Source organism: Phasianus colchicus, chromosome 3 (genome assembly GCF_987193195.1).
Source record: "Phasianus colchicus chromosome 3, bPhaCol1.hap1.1, whole genome shotgun sequence".
Taxonomy (NCBI): domain Eukaryota; kingdom Metazoa; phylum Chordata; class Aves; order Galliformes; family Phasianidae; genus Phasianus; species Phasianus colchicus.
Window position 1 is genome coordinate 22,483,798 of NC_143438.1, and position 23,644 is coordinate 22,507,441.

Genomic DNA, 23,644 nt, shown 5'->3' on the forward strand with positions numbered 1-23,644 from the left:
ACATAGGCTTATTCCAATTTGTGATAATGCTGCATAAAAAAGACATTGCAGCCTAAATGTCAACAGTGGCATATTTTCAGAAGAAACTGAAGAAGAAACTTCAGAAGAAACTGAAGAAAGTGTGCACAACCTGGGCATTGTAATATTAACACAGTTGTGAAATGGTGTTTTCACTCTCCAAGATATAAAATGTTGTATTTTAGCACAGAAACTGAAAAAAAAAAAATGTCTACATTAAATAACTTCACATTAAATAATTAAATAATTTCACATTGACCTCAATTTCATTTAAAACAAACAAAAAAAATGCCTGCTACAGTTACATTCGATACTACAACAGACACATTAAAGAACTGTTAATGTCTTCTGATTTTTTCAGCTGAAGTGGTTGCTATTCATGCCCATCAGCTGGGCTCAGGGGCCGGTAGGAGTAGGAAGCCTGGGTGCCTTGGTAGGAGCAGAAGGGAGTCTCTCTTGCTCAAAGAATAGCTAAGCAGCCTGTCCTGATCAAAAGCAGGGGCTGAGTTCACCTGTGATTAGCTGGCATTTTCACAAGTTGGGACTAAGTTCCCCATACCCCAGTGTTGTAAGAACAGAAAAATAGGTTGTATTTTTAATACCGTTTTATTTAAGGTGGCTTAGTCCATACAGAAGCGAGCAAACACTCTTCTCTCTGGTATAATAGTACTTCCACTTAAAAGCACTCCGAAGAATTGCAGAACAATACAAAGAACAGCAAGAGTCACCCTGAATTACATTCAGCTTGGTGCCACGAGTGGGAAATCACAGTCCGACAGCAGTTTGTTCTCTCTGTTATCATCTGATGGCCTGACATTTTTCTTATTGTTCTTCAGCTTGAAGATAAACATAAAACAAATTGTTCTTTGGATGAGACCCAGGCTTGTGAAGGGAAAGCTTTCTTACGACACTGACACACCAAAATTCACATGTGCGTTTGAAGAACAGTATTTGCTGAGGGGGGCTATTCTGTCTGTGTCTATCTGTCTTTGGAGATTTAAAGCTGAAGGACAGAAATGAGAAGTGATTTAGAGTTACGTTGATACAGCCTCACTTGTATTATGTTCTTCAGAATGAGAAGTCTCTCCTTATGACCCCTTTTCCATTGTGGCAGTCCAGAGTTCAGACTATTGTGCCCTTGGTGAGATTCTCAGTGTAGAACAAATCACTGAGGAAGGTTAAAAATCTCTTAAGTGAGGGCCTTGTGGATTCCTGTCACACAATATATTCAGAATACTGAGTGCAGTGATGTGAAACAAGCTGGACGCTTAAATTCATGAGATAAAGAGCTGCTGTAAAAAGTTGACTATGTACTAAAAAAAGCACCTTCTTTTACGGCCCTTGACAGCATCTTTTTAGGCATAGGTCTTCTAAGGAATCTGAAAGACTGATCTGACTTAATCTGCTGTTAAATCTATGTGCTGTAGGATTGTATAAGCAGCTTCAGAGTTTAGTGTGCTTGTTCTTGATTTTCATTTCATTAAGAATGTGTTTTATAAACCATTTTACAAAGGAAGTTGCAGAGGCAATTTGATGAACATAAAATAACGAGTCCCAAGCTGAAAAACACCATACCAGAGAGCTAAAGGTGTCGAAGAACCCATCCACTTAATGCTCAGTAGTGGTCATAAAACTAAATAGAATCAAGTACTTACTAAAATATGGAGTACAAAATAGAAATTATATAAAGAGAATTATATATATATCCAATTTTGTGGTACTGGATGTAGTTTCCAAGAGGAAAAAAAAAAGTTGTAATCAGAAGTATTGCATCATTGCATGTGGAAATGGCTAGAACCCAGGAAATAAAAATCCACTGCGGTTAAAAGACACACAGAAACCACTTCTATGTCTGGGACCTTCTTCTAGATCTGGAACCCTCTGAGCAGCAAATGTCTGGAAGATGGAGGAACACAGAGGGGAAATGCTGGGCATCTGTGTAATGGTGGCTGGCAGTGGTCTAGACTGGGCAGGTAGATCACTGTCCTGACTCAGTGCTGAGTCTGGCACATTCTAAGCAAAAAAACAAAATCACATAATTGTGCAGATACCAACTGCACTAGAAATGTTTCCCATCAGCTTTGGATGTAACTGTGGGAACGTTTTCTGCCACTTCTCTTTCAGTGGTGAAAGTGGTGCTGGTAAGACAGAAAGCACTAAGCTGATCCTCAAGTTCTTGTCTGCAATGAGCCAACATTCGCTGGAGATGTCTTGCAGAGAGAAGACCTCCTGTGTGGAGCAAGCCATTCTTGAGAGCAGGTAAGCAGGTACTCCCTTTGTACCCTTGCATATGGCCCTGGGTGGTGAATGAAGGTTCTATTAACAGAGGTGTGACAGTTTTAGAAGATGAAAATATTTAAAGCCTGGTTTAATGGAAAAACATGGTTTTATTCTTTATTTGTACCAAGGGCCCTATTGCTGTTTTACAGAACATGTATTAAGGTGTGGTGAGGTTAACAAAAAGTTGGTTGGATCAAAATCCTGTGAAGATCTCTAACAGACGTAGTTTTGTCATTGAAATAAAATAGCTTACAATATAATTAAAGATGTAGGTGCATGTACTAGACAATAAAATGATTATTGGAAGATGGGAAAAATTCCATTAAACAAAAGTACCCAGATGCTCTAAGAGAGACATGATCACAGTGGGATGAAGCAAAAAGATTCATGGTCTGGAGATGGATGATTTAGTAGCAGTTTTCGTTTTTGTTCAGAGCTGAATTCAGGTAATCAGAGAGGGAAATGGGTGATGGGAGGAAGAAACTGTTGGTTTATATAGCCTGAGGATACGGTAGAGCAAGATACAGCATGGTGAGGATAAACTATGTGAGCAGTAAAGGGAAGATAAGGAGGACTGATAAGACAGATGAGTAAATGCATCAGATAAGTTGGACACTGCACAAGCATAAAGAAGTTCTCTGTGTTCAAATGAAATACCACATGGTTCTAAGCTATTTAAAAACAAAGACAATTTGAGATGCTATTACGTTTGTTTATCATGCTTCATCTCATCTTTATCTTTTTACTGACTGTATCTTTGTGTACATTTTTTAATTTCTTTAGGACAAGCCCTATTCTTCCTACGTCTGTATAACAATTTGCATGAATTGAGATTTCTTATTTCTATGATTTGAGTACTATAATGAAAGCCGTGTGCATCTTTTGCACAATTAATGATTAAGCTGCCAAGTAGTTTAGGACTGTCAGTCTTCTTGTTCTTGAATAATTGCATCTCTTGACAGAAAATTGAGATGCCCACTGTTAATAAATTGAGGATAATACTGAGGATGTTGTCTATGACTGAGGAGGGTGTTAGAAGTAGGCTTTACAGAGTGCTATTCTGTTCACCAGTCTCCTGTGAAACTCATGTTATTCTGGTCACACATTAACACTTTTGTCATTCTTCCGTATTTTCACAGTCCAATTATGGAAGCTTTTGGCAATGCGAAGACTGTTTACAACAGCAACTCAAGTCGCTTTGGGAAGTTTATTCAGCTGAACATCTGTCAGAAAGGAAACATTCAGGGAGGAAGAATTATAGATTGTATCCTTGTTTGGTGATATGCCTCCATTTGCCATCTCCTCTATGGAGGGCTGAGAGAGAAGTGACTTACACTTTTCTGTCTTTTCACCCTATTTTGAAATATGCACAATTAAATCGACCTGATCTTGGGAAAAGGAGGTAGTAACAAAATTCTGCATGTGTTTGTGTCAGGGTGAAATTTGTAGACTCTTGGAGGATCAGGATTTTATGTTGCTGCTGCTAACGTGATTCGTGCACACACTTCTACATAGTGAGCTAACAGAGCCTTAGTTCTTGGCATAAGTTGAGTTATCCCAAGCTCTTTCCTTCATTCATTATGTCTGAAGATACATTTTTAAGTTCTGGAAAAGTACTTAAAAGAGCAGAGCTGCTGAATTTCTACATTGTGAGTGTGGGTGGGTCAGGTGCTTGGGTTTGCCTTGCAATTGGCAAAACTGGACTATGAGCCAATTCTAGAAGAGTGTGAAGATGAGAACATACACAAGGATGTTCCACACAGGGACCAAATTTCATCCTTAAAGCTGCTCCCAAACTTTATTTAAAAGATAAAGTAAAGGAAAGCAGATGCTGTTTAAAATGTAGGAGGTTGCAAGTCCAATTCTGATGGGATGGAAGAGAAGGAGGTGATTACATTGGGAATACACTGACATTTTAACTGTTGTAATATTACTTTTGTTGCTACTTTGTTCATCCATTGTAGCAATAGACATGTAATAAGAAGAGACCATGATGATCTTCCTATCATCTGAGATGAAAGAATTAAATTTATACATAGCTTGTGCATTAATTTCTTTTTGCTTTATTCCTTGACCAGAGTTTTTGTTCTTGGCTATAGATTTATTGGAAAAAGTAAGTTGATATTTGCTTATTCTCGGTTAATTTTGTTTGATATTTTCTTTGAAACTGTAGATTAAAAAGGTTTGTCTTAAAATGCTGAAATATAAACTATTCTTTACTTTGACAGAATCGTGTAGTAAGACAAAATCCTGGGGAAAGAAATTATCATATATTCTATGCTCTGCTGGCAGGGATAGAAGAGAGAGAGAAAGGTGAGTGGCAAAGCTCAAATCCTACAACTGTAGTGGCTCTCTATTAGCAGTCAGCCACAGTGACAGCAACAGAAACCTAGTAAGCTATGAGAGGAAATAGATTATTTATCCAGCTGGAATTTATGGGGTGTGAATCTGAGCTCTACTTAATAAAGTCACCTGCTTAGTTGAGAAATGTCACCGAGCTGTGAGTAATTTTTCTCTCAGCTTCTGCTGTGGCCCTGGGAAAACTACCTGGGGACAAACGTGCTTCACTCTGTTCAAACTGAATATTTTTGCCAGTACTGAATAACTCCACAACAACGAAGAGGAGAATCCTGGTTCCTCTAATCCTCTCTCATAAAGAATAAATCCACTGAACAAAAGAAATTACATTTGTATATGTGCAAATTTGCCTAAAGCTGTTTCAGTATCTCCCTTTGGGCCTGATGCCTTTGCATGCTAAAAAGTAGAATTCTCTCTATCATAGAGCTAAATAAAGCAAAACACAGCAAAATAAAACACTGTATTTGATTTTAATTTAGAATTTTGTTTCATACATTGTCATAACTCTGAGCAAATAAATTGTGCACTGCGTAGTTCTGACATACTAATCTGCAGAGAGCTTTTGCTTGGAGGTATTTTTTTCATTCTTCCTCTTTTCTCCCCTCATCAGATGCTTTTTACTTATCTGTACCGGAGAACTACCACTACCTGAATCAGTCTGGATGTATAGTGGATAAGACAATCAGTGACAAGGATTCTTTCAAAGAAGTCATTGTGAGTTGTTTCACTAATTCTTTAAAAAATGCTAGCGGTGCAGACACCTGGGGCCAACTGATAGAGCAGAGAACAAAGGCTTCCTGTACTTACCTGTGCTCTCTCTGACTTTCTGGTTCTGTCTGAAGCTCTCCATAGAGGACTATACTGAGAGGACTTAAGTTTTCTGGTGACACATTACTGTTACTTTGAGCCCGTCTCTATCTTTCCTCCAGTATTTGATTTTTAATTCTACCATTTCCAAATAGATTAAGTAACATGATTGTGTTTGGAAAATAAAATACTATCAGTTGAGAAGATAGTAGGGCTTTTACATATCTTTGCAACTCTGTACCTGCCCAACTGTGGGACATTTGCAGAAGTTTGGAATAATGAACTTACTGTCTAAATTTGTACCAAAATTATCCATATGCCTTGCTGGAGAAGTATGTCATGAGGTAAGCATGAACTGCGATCCCTTTGTCAGAGCAGCTCATATCTTCAATAAAACAAAGCATCACAAGCAGAGGTGTGAGCAGACAGCACGTTCTGGGATCCTGCCTTTAAACCTGACTCATTCCAAACATCCTCTGACAACAGAGTCGCCCTTTGTTCTTCATTATAAAAGCTCACAAAATAAAGTAGTAGATTTCCTGTCCCTCCTTTGCCTTCCTCCAGTATAAATAGAACTACTATATCTACAGTGAAATGGACAGTTATGTTTATAAAAAGGGTTATTTTATGTCTGCTACTTACGTGAAATTGTTCACGTAAAACTGTCAGAACAGACAGCAACTGGGGAGTAGCCAGCCTATTCCGTAGAAAAGGATTTGTTTTATTAGATTGTTTTATATTACAGGTATGTCTGTTTCCACTGCTTTCTCACTCCAAAGCTTTATATGGATCTTGTGGGAAATGCAATCATATGGAGCGATTTACAGGATAGAAATGAGTAAGATGTAAATTCAGATTGAAAGATAAATGCTGATGAAGACTTTCTCTGAATTGCTTTATGCCTTATACCCATGCTAATGTCAGCAATTAGCTACAGCAATTAAAGTGTACTGACTGTTAGTGTATTTGCTAATTGCTTGCCAAATCACTGAGGTTATGTGTAGTAGGTTTTAAAAATCAATACAAATGAATGCTTTTATGCCCTTCTCCAAATGATATTTGCTTAGCTACTTCACCTTCTTTGCCAAATTGAAAAATTAATGTGTATTGGAAGCAGTAATTATGTTTAGTATAAGACTTCCTAATTTGGAGGGTAGCTGTTGGAAGTGTTGGTAGCTTACCTACACTATAGTCACATAGCTTAAGTAGATTAGCTTAACATTTAGTTTGTGCTAATCACCGAAGGGTGGGTGGAGTGTGAAATTAAGTTCGCAGGTGCAGTTTTTGTGCTGTCTGAAACATGGACACGCTTTGAGTACAGCATGATGCTGCTCAGCTGCTTTCCTGGAACTGGAGGTGGGCAGAAACCTTGTCATTCTCACTTGCCTGTTGTTTCCAATTCTATTCATCCACTTTATTACAATTTAGGTCCTGGAAACATTACTCAGTATAAACTTTTTTTGCCCCCCTCTGCTTTCCTTATTGACACTTTCCTGGAGACAAGATGATTCTCAAGTCCCTGCACTTCAGACATTCTTTCCTTTGTATGTCTTTTTGTAGGAGACAGGAAGGAGCTGCACAGCGGGCATGAGGATGAATTCATAGTGCTGCTGCCTTTCTTAGTGCTCTGTTGTGAAAGGTCTTCTATACAAAGTACATGCAGCCTCTGCACTTTTACTTGCAGCATGAATCAGGTTTTCTGTTCTGTAACCAGTGGTTTATGAAAAATGAAATGTATCATATAATCTGTTTATCTGCAGTGACCATAACTTGATGTGCCTTAACTGTAAGGGTAGAAGGCCATGATCTGGCCTCAGAGAGAATCATAGGTTGGAGAAGACCTGCAAGATCATCCGGTCCAACTGTCTACCTATCACCAATATTTCTCACTAAACCATGTTCCTCAACACAACATCTAAACATTCCTTGAACATCTCCAGGGTCAGTGAATCCACCACCTCCCTGGGCAGCCCATCCCAGTGCCTGATCACTCTTTCAGAGGAGCATATTAGACCCAAGTTTGAAATTTCTGGTAATTAATTTTTGGCTGAAGGCAAAGGAATTAACTCCTGCTAGTCCACTGTCAGTACTGACTGGGCCTGGCAGCACAGTTGGTGGGTTTGTTCTTGTCCCCATTATTCAGTCAGCATGCATTCTTTTTTTTAAGAACTCCTCATGTCATTCCAGACTGCAATGGAAGTGATGCAGTTCAGCAAGGAGGAGGTGCGAGAAGTTTTGAGGCTGCTGGCTGGCATTTTGCATCTAGGAAACATTGAGTTTATCACTGCTGGTGGGGCACAGGTGTCCTTTAAAACAGGTGAGAAGTCTGCACTTCCTTGTAGTATGTCAATATTTCTTGAGGTTATGAAACTTACATTCATTGCTAGTATATCAGACCATATCAAAGACTCTGAAGAGGTCTTACTGCATTTTAGCATCTGTAAATGTCAACTGAAGCATTGGTTTTGCTTTTTAACAGATAAAGTAGATAAGTCTTCATTGTTGCAAGCTAGATCTCAGTTAGGAAATACCTTGAGTGTATTTTTATTCCATGAATACCAATGAAATTCCAATTCAATTGCTTGCTTGAAATTATATTTTTGCATTAGAAAAAATACTAAAATTTGAGTGCAAAAATGTGCTCCTTAACTAGAAATACTTAAAGAAAGACTAGGCTTAGGAACATTTTAAATATTTGTTTGTATATAGCAATAAAAAGTAACATTTTGTACTGTTTTACATATTACAGAAAAATTGCAAATTAAAATATAAATGTGAGGAAAAAGAATTGGTCTTTTTTATTCTCATCATCCCAAAGAAAGCAAAGATTGTTGGAGTCCTTATTATGTAGTAGTAAGAGAAAAAATATGTGACTTAATTGTGATGAATTTCTACTATAAATTCCTTCATCTGTTCAATTTGTAATACTTACCTTACTTATTAAAGAACATACTTATATTTGCCTCCTTTTGGCAGCTCTAGGTAGATCTGCAGAACTACTGGGGTTGGACTCCACACAGTTAACTGAAGCATTGACACAGAGGTCAATGATACTCAGGGGAGAAGAAATCCTAACACCTCTTAGTATACAACAGGTAAAAGCACCTGTGTTTTGGTGTGTTTCTGTGGCCTTTTAAATATATGGATGTTTTTTATCAGAGTTAAATCTTTGGTTGCTCAGGAACAGCAGCTTAGCTCATACATTAAAGTTACTGTCAAAAATTCTGTAATTGGTGTAATTGGACTTCTAGAAATCTCAATAGATCCTATTCTATCATTGTTGCCTAGGCTTCTAGCTTGTAACTATTATTGTAACTATTATTGTCTGGTTGCTTAACTTTTTTTTCCAAATTGTAATCACATAGGCTAACATTATCCATTATGGATGTTTGTATTTGGTGTTTAGAAAATTTTCATTAAGAATAATTGTGTTATTTATAAGAAAGGAATTAGATATATGTCAAAATATGCTTGCTAATGGAAGGGGGTAAAATAATGTGTTATTTCCTACCCTTCTCTTTTCTTCAACCGCAGTGGTTTTCTAATCTTTGCTTTAGTTTTGAAATGCAATTTTAGAGCCATGTAGATTAGATATGCTATAACTTACCCTGTTAAAGCTTAATTGAGGAATCTTGGTGTCTATTAAGTCAAGGTACATAGGAATATAAAGCTGCTTGCATTGTAGTTTGCATTGTTCTGTGCAGAGGACGCTGGCTGGCTAAGTCTGCTAAGTTCTCAGTTGCAGTGATGTATGAAGTATTGTGTTGTTTTTATTGCAGGCAATAGATAGCAGAGATTCTATGGCTATGGCACTTTATTCTCAGTGTTTTGCTTGGGTCATTAAGAAAATCAACAGCAGAATCAGAAGCAAGGAGGACTTCAAGTCCATTGGAATTTTGGACATATTTGGATTTGAAAACTTTGAGGTACACTTCAGATGGATTGTCTGATACTGATGCTTCGTTGTTCTGTATATGTTTGTCATCTTCACTGGAATTTGTTTATTAAATGTGTTATGACTTAGTTCATTGTTTGCAAGTAAAATACTTAGCATATGCATTTCTTAAATTTCTTGTCTTTTTAGGTAAACCGTTTTGAACAGTTCAATATTAACTATGCAAATGAAAAGCTCCAGGAGTATTTCAATAAGCACATTTTTTCTTTGGAGCAACTGGAATACAGCAGGTAAGAGTTACAGGTAAAATCTGAAATAATTTTGGGAACAGAAATATTCACTTGAAATTTGGATTACCAGCTACTTCAGCTTACTTTGAAAATATCTTTTTCTGTGGCTGTGTGTTTTTTTAAAAGCAAGCTGATATCACATTTGTTTGCAAGACAAACCCATAATCTCCTCCCATTTGTATTTAAAATTTTTTCCCTGTAGTTATCAATAAAAAGGCTCTCCTTATTTTCCTTAGGGAAGGTCTAGTCTGGGAGGATATTGACTGGACAGACAATGGTGAATGCTTGGATCTTATTGAAAAGGTAATAAAGTATTTGATATCAGTACCTTATTCTAAGTTGTGCTCTTAAGTAATGTTTTTAAAACACTTCTTGACCACAAAAAACAATTGTAGATGATAGCAGCTCTTGTATGTTTAAGCAGTGAACTTTTGATGTGATCATTTTCGTGCATTGTATTAACATTTACCTGGTGTAGGGATCCTGCTTTGGCAGGGGGGTTGGACTCGATGATCTCTGGAGGTCCCTTCCAACCCCTACGATTCTGTGATTCTGTGAACATATCCTAGATTGTATTCTAAGCTCAACATGCCTATCTTTCCTTGTAGTAGCTTTTAACAGTGTACAACCATATACAAAAGCAATATTTGGAAATGGTTAGAAAAGAATGGGCATTGTCTTCAGTTATGAATCTTTCCTTGCTGCTTTTTTTTTTTATATATATATTTTTCTATTAATTACAATAATAATCATTACAATAGTAAAAATTACAAATGGAACTCAACAGAATCCAAATTTAAAATGTAAAATACAAGCTATCTTTTTCATTGAAGATGTTGGAAGTCTGAAGAGAACACTGTCTGGTGGAGAAGGGAATAGGATGGGACAGAAAAATGACAGTGTCTTTCTCCCATAATTGCTTTTTCTAGGTTGCTGACAATTTCTGCTTCGTCTGTAACTTGACTTGTGTTCTGATTAGTACTAAAGAAACACATAGAAGAGAAGGAGGTTTCTGCATGATTATTAACAGGAATACTAGCAACAAAGGGCATATGAGATCTAAGATCGCTGCCTAGAAATGGCTGAATTCCATCTGGCTAGATGTCCAAGCCTAAGTTACATATAGTTTCATTCGTGTTCACTTCTGGCAGCAGTACAAGAAAGCAGCATGAATTTATCTCTGTAGTGGAGTGCATGACTTTTTGAGTTCAAGTGATCACAGAACTGTGGTGGTGGGCAGAAAATGCATCTGTCAGGATGTGACTGCCATTAGGACAGTGGAGTTTGGCAGAGTTCTGGGCTGATGGGAGGTAACTTATTAAAATGTGCACCTGAAGAACTGTGTTTTTTTGAGAGGCTGTATCAACGTAAAACTTGCTGGACACATTAATTAACTACAAAGTAGCTTACTTTGTTTACTGCCTATGCTAGTACAAGAAGTAGGGAACATCAAAGGAAATTATGCAGAGACATATGCAAAACAAAGGGAGGGTCTGATTTGCATGGTGCATAGTTAAGCTGGGCATCTCTTGCTATGCCCTTGGCACTGTGGGTGCTAGAAGTTCTCATTGGTTCAGTTAAGTAGATAAATTCATGAAAGAAAAACTGTTGAACAGCTCAGAGTTGGGGAGCTCCTAAGTTACCGATCACTAGAGATCCTGGAGGCTGGAGCTGTATTCTGGGTCAGTGTCACTGTATGTACCTAAACACTCCCTACATCAAGAAGACTGTGGCTTCTTCCACTACCTTCTTTTTTCTTTATTTTGCCTGCATATCTTATACTATCTGCTTCAAATGAAAAGTTGCCAGGAGAATAGGATTGTAGTCTTCTAGGAGACTGGGCTTTTAGTCATGTACTTTCGACTTTGCGTTTCTCTGCGAACGGTAACTTCAAGAACGTTGTAATTTTTCAAGCTGAGGACAAGGTCTGAATCCATGTAACTCATCTTATGCCTGTTTTTTATTGCTGTTCTAGAAACTTGGCCTGCTGGCACTCATCAATGAAGAGAGCCATTTCCCTCAAGCTACTGACTCCACTTTACTGGAGAAGTTGAATACCCAGCACGCTGTAAGTGATGTTTTGCTGATGTGTCCTGTGTGCAGTGTGGAGGCTCCTTCTGCTTTTGTAGAAGTCTGTGGTTCAAATATGGTTCATAGTTGTAGAGGATGTCTTGGACTTGATCCTACTTTCATGGCAGGCCACATTGTTTGCTTTGAGGACTGAGTCAGTCATCTTCTTAATGTCCAGTCGTATCTTGCTGCTGTCCAGTTAGAGTTCCATGTTGGTGAATAGGTCAAATTCTGCTCCTAGGTCAGTGACAGCCTGCAGTAAAGCAGTTTACCTAGATTTTTCATTTCCCTTGATTTAATGAAATAATCACATTGATGTCATTTACCAAAGGGTTGCTGTTCTTTCTGTACAGATTAGTATTACCTTTAGTTGTAATCCTGGAAATATTTTCAAGAATTTTGGTGATTCAGGCATATGTCTACTGACCTTTGTAACTGCTGGTTTAAGGCAGAGCCTTCCTTTTCAAAATGCCTTTAATAGGTGGGTTTGCCAGATGGTTTCAGCTTCAGTATAATGCCTTTATAGATGCTGTAAATCTGTTGCTTTTATTGCATTTGGAGCATCCCAGACTAACAGATCCTATTATTATAAGATGGTTGTTTACTTTTGCAGTACAAATCTTCTGGGAAGTTTGCAGAAAGACAATGTTTTGTTTAAATCTGGGTTTAGAAGATAATGTTATTCTATTCCCTGACTCTCTCAAAATATTTCTCTCTTTTCTTTTTTCTCCAATTAGAACAATCCTTTTTATGTAAAACCACGAGTTGCTGTTCACAACTTTGGAGTGAAACACTACGCTGGGGAGGTAATTTTATTTGCTGAAATTATTCCAAACAGAGCTTTCATTAACTTAATTTTACCCAGAGGCTGCTGAAAATTAACTAAAGCACTCTGTTCCCTCAGTGCTTTTTACAGTAGCACCATTGTGAGATCTGCTTGACTGCTTGGCTTGTTGTTCGAATCAGCTCTGTTTCCTGCTAGGTCCAGTATGATGTCCGGGGGATCTTGGAGAAGAACAGAGATACATTCAGAGATGATCTCCTGAACTTGCTTCGTGAAAGCAGGTACATTTCTGTGATTTTTTTTTTTTTATTTTTTTTTTTTTTAGCATATCATGTTAAAAGGTATCGTATCAGCTAGCTGTGCTTGGGGTTGATTATGCTAAATGTTGCATAATATACAGAGTTGAAATCTTTCAATGAGTCAGGCTTTTCCATACTGTACAATACTTTGTACCTGTTCAATACAGAGGGGTGCTAGACAGCAGACTTGCTACTAGATGAGTAAAGATACTGAAAGTAGCTGATGATTTTTGACTGTTTCAGGATGCCTCGCAGGCAGGTGATTGCATGATTTTGTTTCACATATAGCTCAATTTTCTCATATTTCTGGCATTTCCTAGTTTGGTTGAAAGCTTAGTGTTTAGGACCTACCACAGTGCAAATTAATTGCAATAGTTTAAAAGAAAAGATTTCCAAAACTAGTTTATATTACTGGAATCTTACTCTTGGATGTCTTTGCTACTCGTGTGCCTCCTGTCATTTTGTTGTGTTAGGTCTCAAGATCCTTGCAGTACTTTGTGAGCTGGAGCAGGACCACATGCTTTTCTGTAAGGATTTGATTTAGACTCCTGGACACACAGAGGGCTCCCAGGAGAAGAGGGATTGGAGCCCAGGTTGTTTCTATTCTCAGCTGCTACCTTAGTCCATCAGTTGTCCTGCTTTGCTCTGGGAATTGTTTGTAAATCCCTCAGCTCTTCTGTGAAGGGGAAACTATTAGTGAGAATTTCCTTCACTATGTTCCTTGTTCTGCTTTTGTGATGTATCTGACATGAAAGCCATCGACTGAAGAAGCAAATGAGTTGAAGATACACAACCCAGTTTTGCTCTTGCACCAATGTCTGTCTGGAGTTAAAGGATCTGCGTTTCTGTAATAGTGGTAGAAGGGGGATACCAAACTGATAGTGTGAAGAATAGCATTTACAGCTAGCATCTGAAAGTTAAGCTGATGTGGATAGCTATTTTGTGTTGTGGTCCATAACAAATAGGAATTCTTGGATTTTAGTCCTTAGGTACTTGTTGCAGTCATTTGGAGTTTTGTTTGAGTGAATGAGTAAAATGCAGCAAAGACTCTTCACTCTTCATTTCCCTAATTGTGTGCTGGGAAAGAAGAGGGAAGAACCTCTTTGTTATGTCTTGGTTTGGGTTTTCTTTTTTTTCTTTTTTTTTTTTTTGCTCCCCTGAATAAATTCTGCAAAGGTAGAGTCTGTTTTGGAGAAAATTGATGAGCATTGTTTGCATGAAAGAGTTGCTTTCAAAGAGACAGAGCTTACTCTGCATTTTATAGTTGTAAATCTTATACACTTCAGAGATTTTGTTTTTCCTTCCTGTTTCAGTCTTGATTTCATCTATGATCTATTTGAACACGTTTCAAGTCGCAACAATCAAGACACTCTTAAATGCGGAAGCAAGCACAGAAAACCCACTGTCAGTCTACAGTTCAAGGTTAGTTATTGTGTCATCTCTGCTCTATATCTAATCAGTGACAGATAAGCCCCATTCAGTAAAGAATAATTGCAGATCAAAATAGGTGAAAATTCAGCATGAGAACACTGCTATCTCTTCTATGACACTGTACTTAGTAATCAACTGATGGGCTTACTAGCTAGCTTCAAGCAGAAGCCAACCTTCTCATCCCACCATCCACACAAAACTCCAGTTGCTTTCCACTTGCTTACCTGTCGTTATTGTAAATCTCTTTTGTGAAGTTGGTCGCTGGTCTTGTTTTTTTCTTTCTAATTCAAAACCAACCACACAGTAGCACAAAGCCTTGCAGCAGTGCCTGTGTGCAACGAAAACTAAGCTCTGAGTAAATATCTTATTAGGGTGTTGTACTTCTTTTTAACTTAGTTTGAAAAACATTTTTATTAAAAACCTTTTTTGAGTCTTTATAGCTTTGCCATTAAGAATGGCATCAAATTGAAATCTAGAATAAGGTCTATCTGTAAAGAATTTAAAAGATTGGCACAAACCCCTCCTTAAATTACATGAGTACAAGTCTGGATTAGTTGTCTTTCATTTTGCTTAAATTAATATACATTTGCACTCTTCATTCACTTTTTTTTTTTTAAAAGAGTGCAGACTCAATCCCCTTGAGGGCAGATTTTATCCTAACAGATTATTGCTGACTGTTGGACAGAACAGCAAGTAATGTATATTTTATTAAAAACACTGATGTTGTATACCCTGGACATATCTCTGTGCTATCATTGCTTGTCTCACAGAGTACTCACTTCTTGTGATGGGGTGGTATTTTTTGATATCTCTTCAGGATAAGGGAAGATACTGTTTCCACATAGCTTTTTGTTTTTGTGCAAAGTAGATCTTCAGACATTACTACATACAAATTGATCATATTTTTGCTTCCACTTTAGAAGGAGTAGTATACAGCATTCCATTTCATCTTCATAAGGATCTGTGAATAGCATAAAGCATGATAAAATATGATGTAAAAACATGGCTGCCTCTTATCCAAAGCTGCTCTAACTGACCATGAACTGGTCAGCATGCTTTACAAGAAGTTGACTTTCATACCTCCCCCAGAGGATCTCTGTTTGGGCATTTTTCCATGTTTTAAAGCCTTCCAGGGGCTAGTACATCTCATTTCAGTTGAATGAAACTGAATAAAACTGAAGGCAAAGTTCTTAGTACAAGCCAATTAACCTGCTGTTCTTCATTTGATGGCCTTGATGGGGAGGGATGCCAGGGGTTTCATGTAGAATAGCTGAAGTTGGCTATTACCTGTTTCATCCTATTGCTTAAAGCAGAGCTTACTTCAGGTTTGTACATCATCTGACACTGATTTAAAGGTGTGCAGAACTTTGTAAAATCTGGCTACCTGTGTGAAAGACAGCTGTGAAAACATAGCAATTCATTTTTGTTTAGACTGACCAAGTTTCTAATCTGTGCAAGTCATAGCCACTGTTGCTAGAAGTCTAAGAATTGACTTAGTTGTCCATAGATACAGTAATGTTCATGCAGGCTTGTACATATGAAGCCTTTACTTTTTAAAGCTGTAAATATTTGTCCTTACACTAGAATATTTGCCTTTGTATCTTCTTGCTGTTTAATATTTGCTGCCCTTGAGTGCTGGTCTGGAGGCCAGCAAAGGCAAACAAGGCAGATAACTATCATTTGTGTGTCTCCAGTCACTTCACCATTTGCTCCTTTGACTCTGTAGCAAATTTGCCGCAGCAAATCCTTTGCACATCCAGAACTTTGCCTGTTCCCTTTATCACTTCACATTTAATTATCAAGAAAGCCCTTGGTTTGCAGATTAAAGCAAGAATTTGTTGCAACACACTGCCCTTGGCAGTTTCGCTCAAGAACATATGGTAGGACACACAGTTGCTCCTTTAAAAAGTGAATTTTCTGCCTCCGTGGCAGCTTGCTTTGTGTTCTCTCTGCTGCCTGGCACACAGCACTACCTTTGAGGGATAAAGCATTATCATTGCTAGTTTTCAGGTCCATTTAGAGCCTGGGCTCTGTTCAGTCATTTGTATCACTGCAAAGTAAATATAAAACTTCAGTTTTAAGTGGTATATCTATTTAATAACACAGAGTGGGGCAAGTTGGAATAAGATATGGAATGATGGCTCAGGAGAGAAAGGAGTGGATGTGTAATTAAAATAATAATCATAAAAGGACTGAGGGATTTTTGATTTTTATCTTCCATTTGAGGTTAAGATAACTGAGAGCCTAATGTGTGTTGGGTTATACAGAGTTCCAGAACTCAGAGTATTTTATTTTTCCTGAACCTTGTAATCTATCTTTCTATTACTAAATGCAGTTAACTATCAAATGAAATAACTGTGGAACTGCTTAATGCCGCAAGTGTTGTCTTTCATTAAGAGATATTTTCTTTGCCACTGTATTCTTTACTCAATTTTTGTAAAATTTTTTGAAAAATAAGCACTGATAAAACAATGGCTACTGTATCCTGACGTCTCTTTTCAAAAATGTTTTCCTTTTTTTTTTTTTTCTGCCTCCCTGTTGAATTACATTTACTACCAGTGTCCTTTTAGCAGTAAAGAGTGACACTGAATAGGAGAGGGAAACTCTGTATGCACAAAATGCTGCTGATTGAAGGCAAAACAGAAAATGAATGGGTATGGGGTGGCTGGAAGGAAAAGAGGAATCCTGCTTTTTGCAGCTGTTTAATTCCACCTTAAGCCCAATTGTCCTGCTTTGTGACCTGCTTGAGTATTGCAGATTGGGAGTACAGATCCTAAGTCTTAAACACTCATTCAAAGATAATTGGAACAGCAATTTTCCAGCTTGATGTTTCTGTATGAATGGTTTCCTTCATATCCATCTGTATATCTTGTTCACTGTCGGGCACTGATGACGGTTTTAATCAGAAGGGCCAGTAAAAGAAGCAAGCATGCATGCATTTGTTCTGTGTGTTCATTGTCTAATCACTTGACTTACATAATACTGTAATTTCTGGTGAGAACCACTAGGTGTAGCAGTAGATACTCTCTGCTGAGCTAAGCTATAAGAGCTTCTGCCAGGGTATTTTACTTGTACAAAAAGCCCACTCCTGAAGTGCTGTCTTTGTTATTTAGGAATCACTTCATTCCTTAATGGCAACGTTGAGTTCTTCAAATCCTTTCTTTGTTCGGTGCATCAAACCCAATGTGCAGAAGGTAAGATTTAAAATTTCTCCCATCTTTTCTGTGTGTCCCAGGCCAAATCTTTTATTAAGTGTGTGGTTATTTATGGCTGTGTGAAACAGACAGTAGCATTCTTCACTAACTTTGTAAAAGAATCTTCAAAGTAAAGACACTGGAAGAAAGTTTTTGAATTTTGCAGGCAACCTCTGTTTCTGGGCACTGTTTTAATAGTCATTGTTCAACACTCTTTGATGTGTATTAAAAAGTCACAAAATGCTGCAACTTTGACAACTTTGTGAGAGCCTACTTCGGCAAAAATGTCAAAACTACGACAGCAGTTTTAAATCAGTAGAGGAAGCAAATGATTGTATTAATAGCAAAACAGGGATCACTGACTTGCTGTTATCAAAGTTAGTCTTTCAATGTATGGACAATTCTAGGCATTCTAGCTGCTATGTTCTCTTACAGAATTACGTTTTAAAAGGACACTTTTCAAAGGAAACTGAATCCGTACTGTATCAATTTGCAGATAATGAAAGACAATATCAAGGCTTGGATGTGTTGGAGGTCTCTGTAGGAGATAGAGAGATAATAGTATAGCAGTTCTGGCTTTATTGGCTGTTGTTCAGCATAGTCTGCATGTGTCAAAAATGCAACAAGTACAGGTACTAAAAAACCTGTTTTATGGTTTTTGTATTGTAACTTAGAAATAGGTGACTTTGCTATAAATTTAGTTTATATACTTCATGCCTGTGGGATATCTGGTTAACTAGCACAAAAAAAAAAAAAAAAAAAAAAAAAAAAACCGAAATCAGATAAATATCATTCTAGCTTTTTTGGATTATCTGGATGGTACACCCCTGACTTTACATGCTGTTTTTAACTCCACTTTTGCACTGTTCCTCGTAGTGTGTCAAATAACATGCAGGTTGTACGCGTCTTAGCAATAGGGAGCAGCCAGGAGGTCAACAGAACTTATTTTATGTCTTTGGAAGTATTTGATGCTTTGAGTATGCTTTGCTTTGCAGTCTTTAGACCCCATGGATGACAGAGCCTCGGGGCAGCTGGGGTCAGTGAGCACCTGTCATAGAATAATAGAATTATTTGAGTTGGAAATGACTTTTAAAGGTCATCCAGTCCAACTCCCCTGTGAACAGGGACACCTACAGCTAGATCAGGTTGCTCAGAGCCTCATCCAGCCTGACCTTGGATGCCTCCAGAGGTGGGGCACCCACAACCTCTCTGGGCAACCTGTTCCAGTGCCTTTTCACCCTTATTGTAAAAAAACTCTTTCCTTATATCCAGTCGAAATCTCCCCTCTTTTAGTTTGAAACCATTTCCCCATGTCCTATCACAACAGGGCCTGTTATGGAGTCTGTCCTCTTATTTCATACAGCCCCTCTTTAGATACTGAAAGGCCACTCTCAGATCTCCCCTGGAGCCTTCTCTTCTCCAGGCTGAACAGCCCCAGCTCTCTCAGCCTGTCCTTATGGGAGAGGTGTTCCATCCCTTAGATCCTTTTTGTAGCCTCCTCTGGACGTGCACTAACAAGTCCACATCTCTCCTGTACTGAGGGCTCCACATGTGGATGCAGTACTCCAGGTGAGGTCTCACCAGTGCAGAGCAGAGGGTCAGGGTCAGCTCCCTCGATCTGCCAACCACACGTCTTTTGATGCAGCCCATGATACAGTTGGCTTTCTGGGCTGCTAGGGCACATTGTTGGCTCATGTCCAGCTTGCCATCCACCAGTACCCCCAAGGGATGTGTGCAACATCCCTGATCACTGAGGGAATGCAGTTTTGAAAAGCCTGTTCTCCCTTCTCCCATTTCTTTCTGGAAGCCCCACAACCCTTATAAAGCCCTCCTGCTGCCATTGGAGTATAAGAATTAGTTCAGTAATTTGCATTCTTTTTCTTGTTTGTCCATTTGCATCCAAGAAAGACTGATCTCCACATTGCCAAAGTCACAAGGATTTGCCATGGTTGATGCAAGTTATGTTTCCATAGCAAGGAAGCAGCTGAGTTCTCACTCGCACATTCCTTGTTGTTCTCACACTCTTTTCCCACTGGAATGCTCCATCCCTGATGAATCTGGCATATGCTACTGTAACTGCACATACATTTTCCTAGCATTAAAACAAAGTTCTCACACAGTTAGCAGCTGTGAAAATGGAAGCTTTAAAGAAGTCTGAGACTGCTTCAGTCACAGAAACCACATGTAAGTGTAGGATTCTATGCAGGAAAATATTGTAAATGACTGTCTACAGGAATTTCTCAAAGTATGTACAAACATATCAGTGAAATCTTAAACAAAAATGTTTGTCCTTGTTCTCCACTAATTTGGTTGCAGATTAATTGGATTTGATGGCTTTAACAAATAAATAAAAGGCTATTGGAAGAGCTAGATTGATGTCAGAGTAGGGAAACGGTCATGCATTTTACTTGTTGGAGCTGGTGCAGTAGAAGACTTTGTGGGAAATTAGAAGGAAAACCATACATAATACTTGTGAATGGCATTTTTTACTCAAGGAATTGTTCTCAAAATGCATTTTTGTGATTTGCCATTTTGTCTGCTGGGCACTGCTGTCAGTTCCTTCTGTCTCACCAACACGGGGATTTTTAATGCCATCTGGTGAATTAGTTGGTATTAGTCGGTTGTATTCAGTTCCTGCTGAACAGTTCTGCTGTAGAAGCAGGGCTGTGAACAGCATTTGTCTCCTCTGTAGCTTGGCTGGATTCCATGGATACACATCACATTAGAGTTAAAACTGTCACAGTTTCTCCTGTCATATGAGTGATTGCTTTTTTTTTTTTCCAGCCGGACAAAGGAAAACAGGGTGGATCAGTCTGCATAGCTTCGAGCTGGCACAGCTCAGAGAGATGTTAGCAATATAAGAGGTACCAGGGATTATCACGTATGTGACTCACTGAGCAAGGTTGGATAGAAATACACTGAAACATCGAGATGAGGCCCTGAAAGAGAGAAGTTAGGACTGAAAAAGACTAGAATCTTCACTGAGCATTTTTCAGCACATTTTCTGTCCACTGCAGTAGCAGTGACATGAAATGCTAAAATGTCATCCTTCAAGAAGTATTTAAATAAAATAAATGCTCGAGAATTAACAGATGATGTGAAAGAAAAGTCCACCATAGCTATTTTTTTTGAAATATGTGGCATTAAAAGAGAGCTGGACAAGAAAGACTCTAAAAGGAGAGAGATTAAGTTGTGTCATCAAGAGCCTGTCAAGCTACTCGTTGTGCTCTTGATTGGATATTAATAGGTGACACCCATCAGTGAGCATCCCTTATAATTCTGGAGAGGAGGAGGTGGAGGTGCCCAAGAGCTGTTTCACTCTAGAAGTATGTTTGAATTCTGTAGGTGAATGAGGATAAGCAAATGGAAGGTGTTCAAAGCTTTGAAAAGCAGAATATGCAGCTGACAGTTCTTCCTCTGTTCTTCTACTCATTAAAGTTTATTCATGTTAAATAAGAGAGGTGATAATTTACAGTAATTATTTGATTTTTAATTGATCAAAAGTTTAATTTTCAAATATGTTACAGTGGCAAGCAAAAACAATTCAGCATATGCAGTAGACTACTAAATATTTACATATCAAAGCTGGATCTACACTCATTAGAGCAATTTCCTAAAGAGAGCACATAGAGTCCATGACCTTTTGTCACAAGACATCTCTGCAGTCAGGCCTCAGACAGAAGAACAGAGGACCCATTAATCTTTGGGAGACCCCTAAACAATCAATCTGTGTGTTTTCACAGTTTTCAGTCTCTTCTGAACTAGCCATAACTTGGAAACTTTTCCACTTGGAATGCTTAATGAGTATTTTCTGCTAATGAAGCCCCTTCTCCTTCATTTCCCTTAACTTCAGTGCAGCGTTCAGAACTATGCATCATTTCATCCTTCTGAACTTTGACACAACTTTCTCTGTTGGTTTTTTCCTCATGTTTCTTTTCATGCCGCCTTTTCTATCTGATGATGATTCATCCCTGCAACTTTGTCTTTCTGTTCTCCATCTGTCTTTTTGGGACATATTAAATAATTTTTAAAAAGGTCTTTCTAAAACAAGCTACATCCATGTTTCTTCCAAGTTTGCTGCTACTAAATAAAAAATTGTTAACCCTTGGGGCTATTTAGAAGTCAGTTCAGGGTAAATTTAAGATTTTCATTTTCTTTGCAAGTTCTTTTGCCTCTTTCAGAGGCAAAAATTCTCCTATTGGTAAGAAGGAGCCAATGTTGGCAGTTGGCTTAATTGCCTTCTTAAGTTCTCTCCTCCATTCAGAATTTTTCATCTGACTCTTAACATTGGTATAATCACTATGAGTGGCCCCTTCTTCCAGCATCTGCATTTTTCTCTTGTACAGCCCTATCTGGGCTAATCTTTTTTAAAACTTTGATTATTACAGCTTGCGTCTGTAATTTCCTGGCCTTGAGAATTCAACAGGTTCAGCAGCTGTTGTTTTCTCACGCACTTAGACAGGCATATCCACTTCTCTTTGGTTAATGAAACAGACCCAGTTCTTAGTCCAGTCCAGTTTGGTCCTAGTGGACAAAATCCTGGCTTCATTAGAATTGGCATGAAATTTCTGATGTAGGTAAGAATTTCACTTTTTGTGTTTAGGAAACCTGTGTTGAAGTAGGTTGCTTGAACTTCTGAATTGCTGGGCTTCTATTCGTCTCACTTTCTACTCATGTATTGTTGCTCTTGTTCCTCTGTTGCGGTGATAGTCTGGCCACTGGCAAGATGCAAGCCTTCTTTGAAGCGTGTGATCTCTGAAAGGACAATTATTTTTCTTTGCAATTATTTTACATTAAAATTTAATTAGATAAGGTAAATAAATGAGACAAAATGAAGCCTGTTTTGTAAACCCACTGCAAAAGTAGGTACAAAAAGGTTGTAATGGATTCTGTGAAGATTTATTTTACTGAGGAATCCTATCATCATGATGTCTATTCATTCAGAAAAAATCAGTGTCCAGGTGCTGAGATTGCTAACAGTGCTTCTGAGGCCAGAGCCATTTAAAAGGATCAAGGTAAGGCTGTTGGCACCTGCAATGCACTTTGAGATATAGGTCATTAAAGAGCCATGAGACACTGGAATAGCAAGCAGCATGTCCTCTAGTATGAAGTAAGATACAAACATATTCACTTGGCGTCTGAATGAAAATTGTGGTCTTAAAATAGCTCTGAATCATTACAAATGTAAGTATAGCATGATAACAGCCTGAACTCCAATTAGAAGTACAGCTCAGATACAGAGAAACAGTGAGAGAACAGCTTGGTCCTATCTGCAAGTGTGATTATACATGGGGTGTGGAGCCCGTAGAAGTTCAATGAATGCAGTGTGTGAACTGGTTGTCAGGCTGGAATTAGAATATTGTCCTACATACAGCCATGACTGTATGAATTACTGAGTTCACTTTGTAAGGAGGTTTTTGCAGAAATTAGCATGAGGATAGAGCTAATACAATACCACTGCAGCAAGAGCAGCCTCAAGATGTAGGGAGGACTCTGAGCTTCAAGGCCATTCTACTAAACTTTCAGCACAGAATTGCTAGCTATCTTTGTTTTTATAAGTCTTTATTTAAAAAAAGATGTATATCCTTAATACAGTGACCAAGCTTCAAATTTTTATGCATATCCCACTGCAGTTGTGTCCCAAACATGTGCTCTATATACCAGCCTTGGTCAGTCAGCAGACTGGGTCTCTTTTCTGGAGCATAGGTGCCTTTGTGGCTTTTCTAAGGAGGCTGAGCCCAGCACTTAAAAGCTAAAAAGTGTTAGACCATAAATGGAGGCATCTTTACGGTTTACTGACTCAGCCGGAGAGCCCTGGGGTAGGCCTTCTGCAGGAAAGCTATGGTGTTTGCTGGTGCTGGGAGCTGGCACGTTACAGGGTACATCCATTAAAAAGGGAGAAGAGAAATCCTGATCATCATCCGTACAGCTTCTCTGTAATACTTTGAAAGTAAAGGTAATAAGATATGTGGCCCAGGTACAACTATAGGGTGTGTGCGGCGCTGTCTATAGAAAGTAAAGTCTGGTATTATTCATTTGCAGGTGTGGAAGCGGCTCGTGTATTAGAGATCTTTTCTGCCTAATTTAAAAATCTGTCTTTAATCACAGTTGTTCTCAATAAATATTTGTCTTAAGTAGGCTTTCTGACTGCCAATTACTGCTGTCATTGGTGCTCAAGGAAGCAGAGCCGCGGGCTCTGAGCGTGGATCTGACTTGCT

The 23,644-nt window shown here is 38.4% G+C and overlaps 1 protein-coding gene across 1 annotated transcript in view; it reads left to right on the forward strand.

Moving 5' to 3' along the window:
- Positions 1–23,644, forward strand: part of MYO10 (myosin X) — a 150,935-nt gene that overhangs the window by 81,234 nt on the left and 46,057 nt on the right. The window contains exons 5-19 of the mRNA XM_031589235.2: positions 2,143–2,277; positions 3,438–3,562; positions 4,398–4,411; positions 4,527–4,611; positions 5,267–5,370; positions 7,651–7,780; positions 8,440–8,558; positions 9,243–9,389; positions 9,548–9,648; positions 9,885–9,951; positions 11,624–11,716; positions 12,456–12,524; positions 12,701–12,783; positions 14,115–14,223; positions 17,346–17,426. Of these exons, the coding sequence (XP_031445095.2) occupies positions 2,143–2,277; positions 3,438–3,562; positions 4,398–4,411; positions 4,527–4,611; positions 5,267–5,370; positions 7,651–7,780; positions 8,440–8,558; positions 9,243–9,389; positions 9,548–9,648; positions 9,885–9,951; positions 11,624–11,716; positions 12,456–12,524; positions 12,701–12,783; positions 14,115–14,223; positions 17,346–17,426 (1,462 nt within the window). The remainder of the gene's footprint in view (positions 1–2,142; positions 2,278–3,437; positions 3,563–4,397; positions 4,412–4,526; positions 4,612–5,266; positions 5,371–7,650; positions 7,781–8,439; positions 8,559–9,242; positions 9,390–9,547; positions 9,649–9,884; positions 9,952–11,623; positions 11,717–12,455; positions 12,525–12,700; positions 12,784–14,114; positions 14,224–17,345; positions 17,427–23,644) is intronic.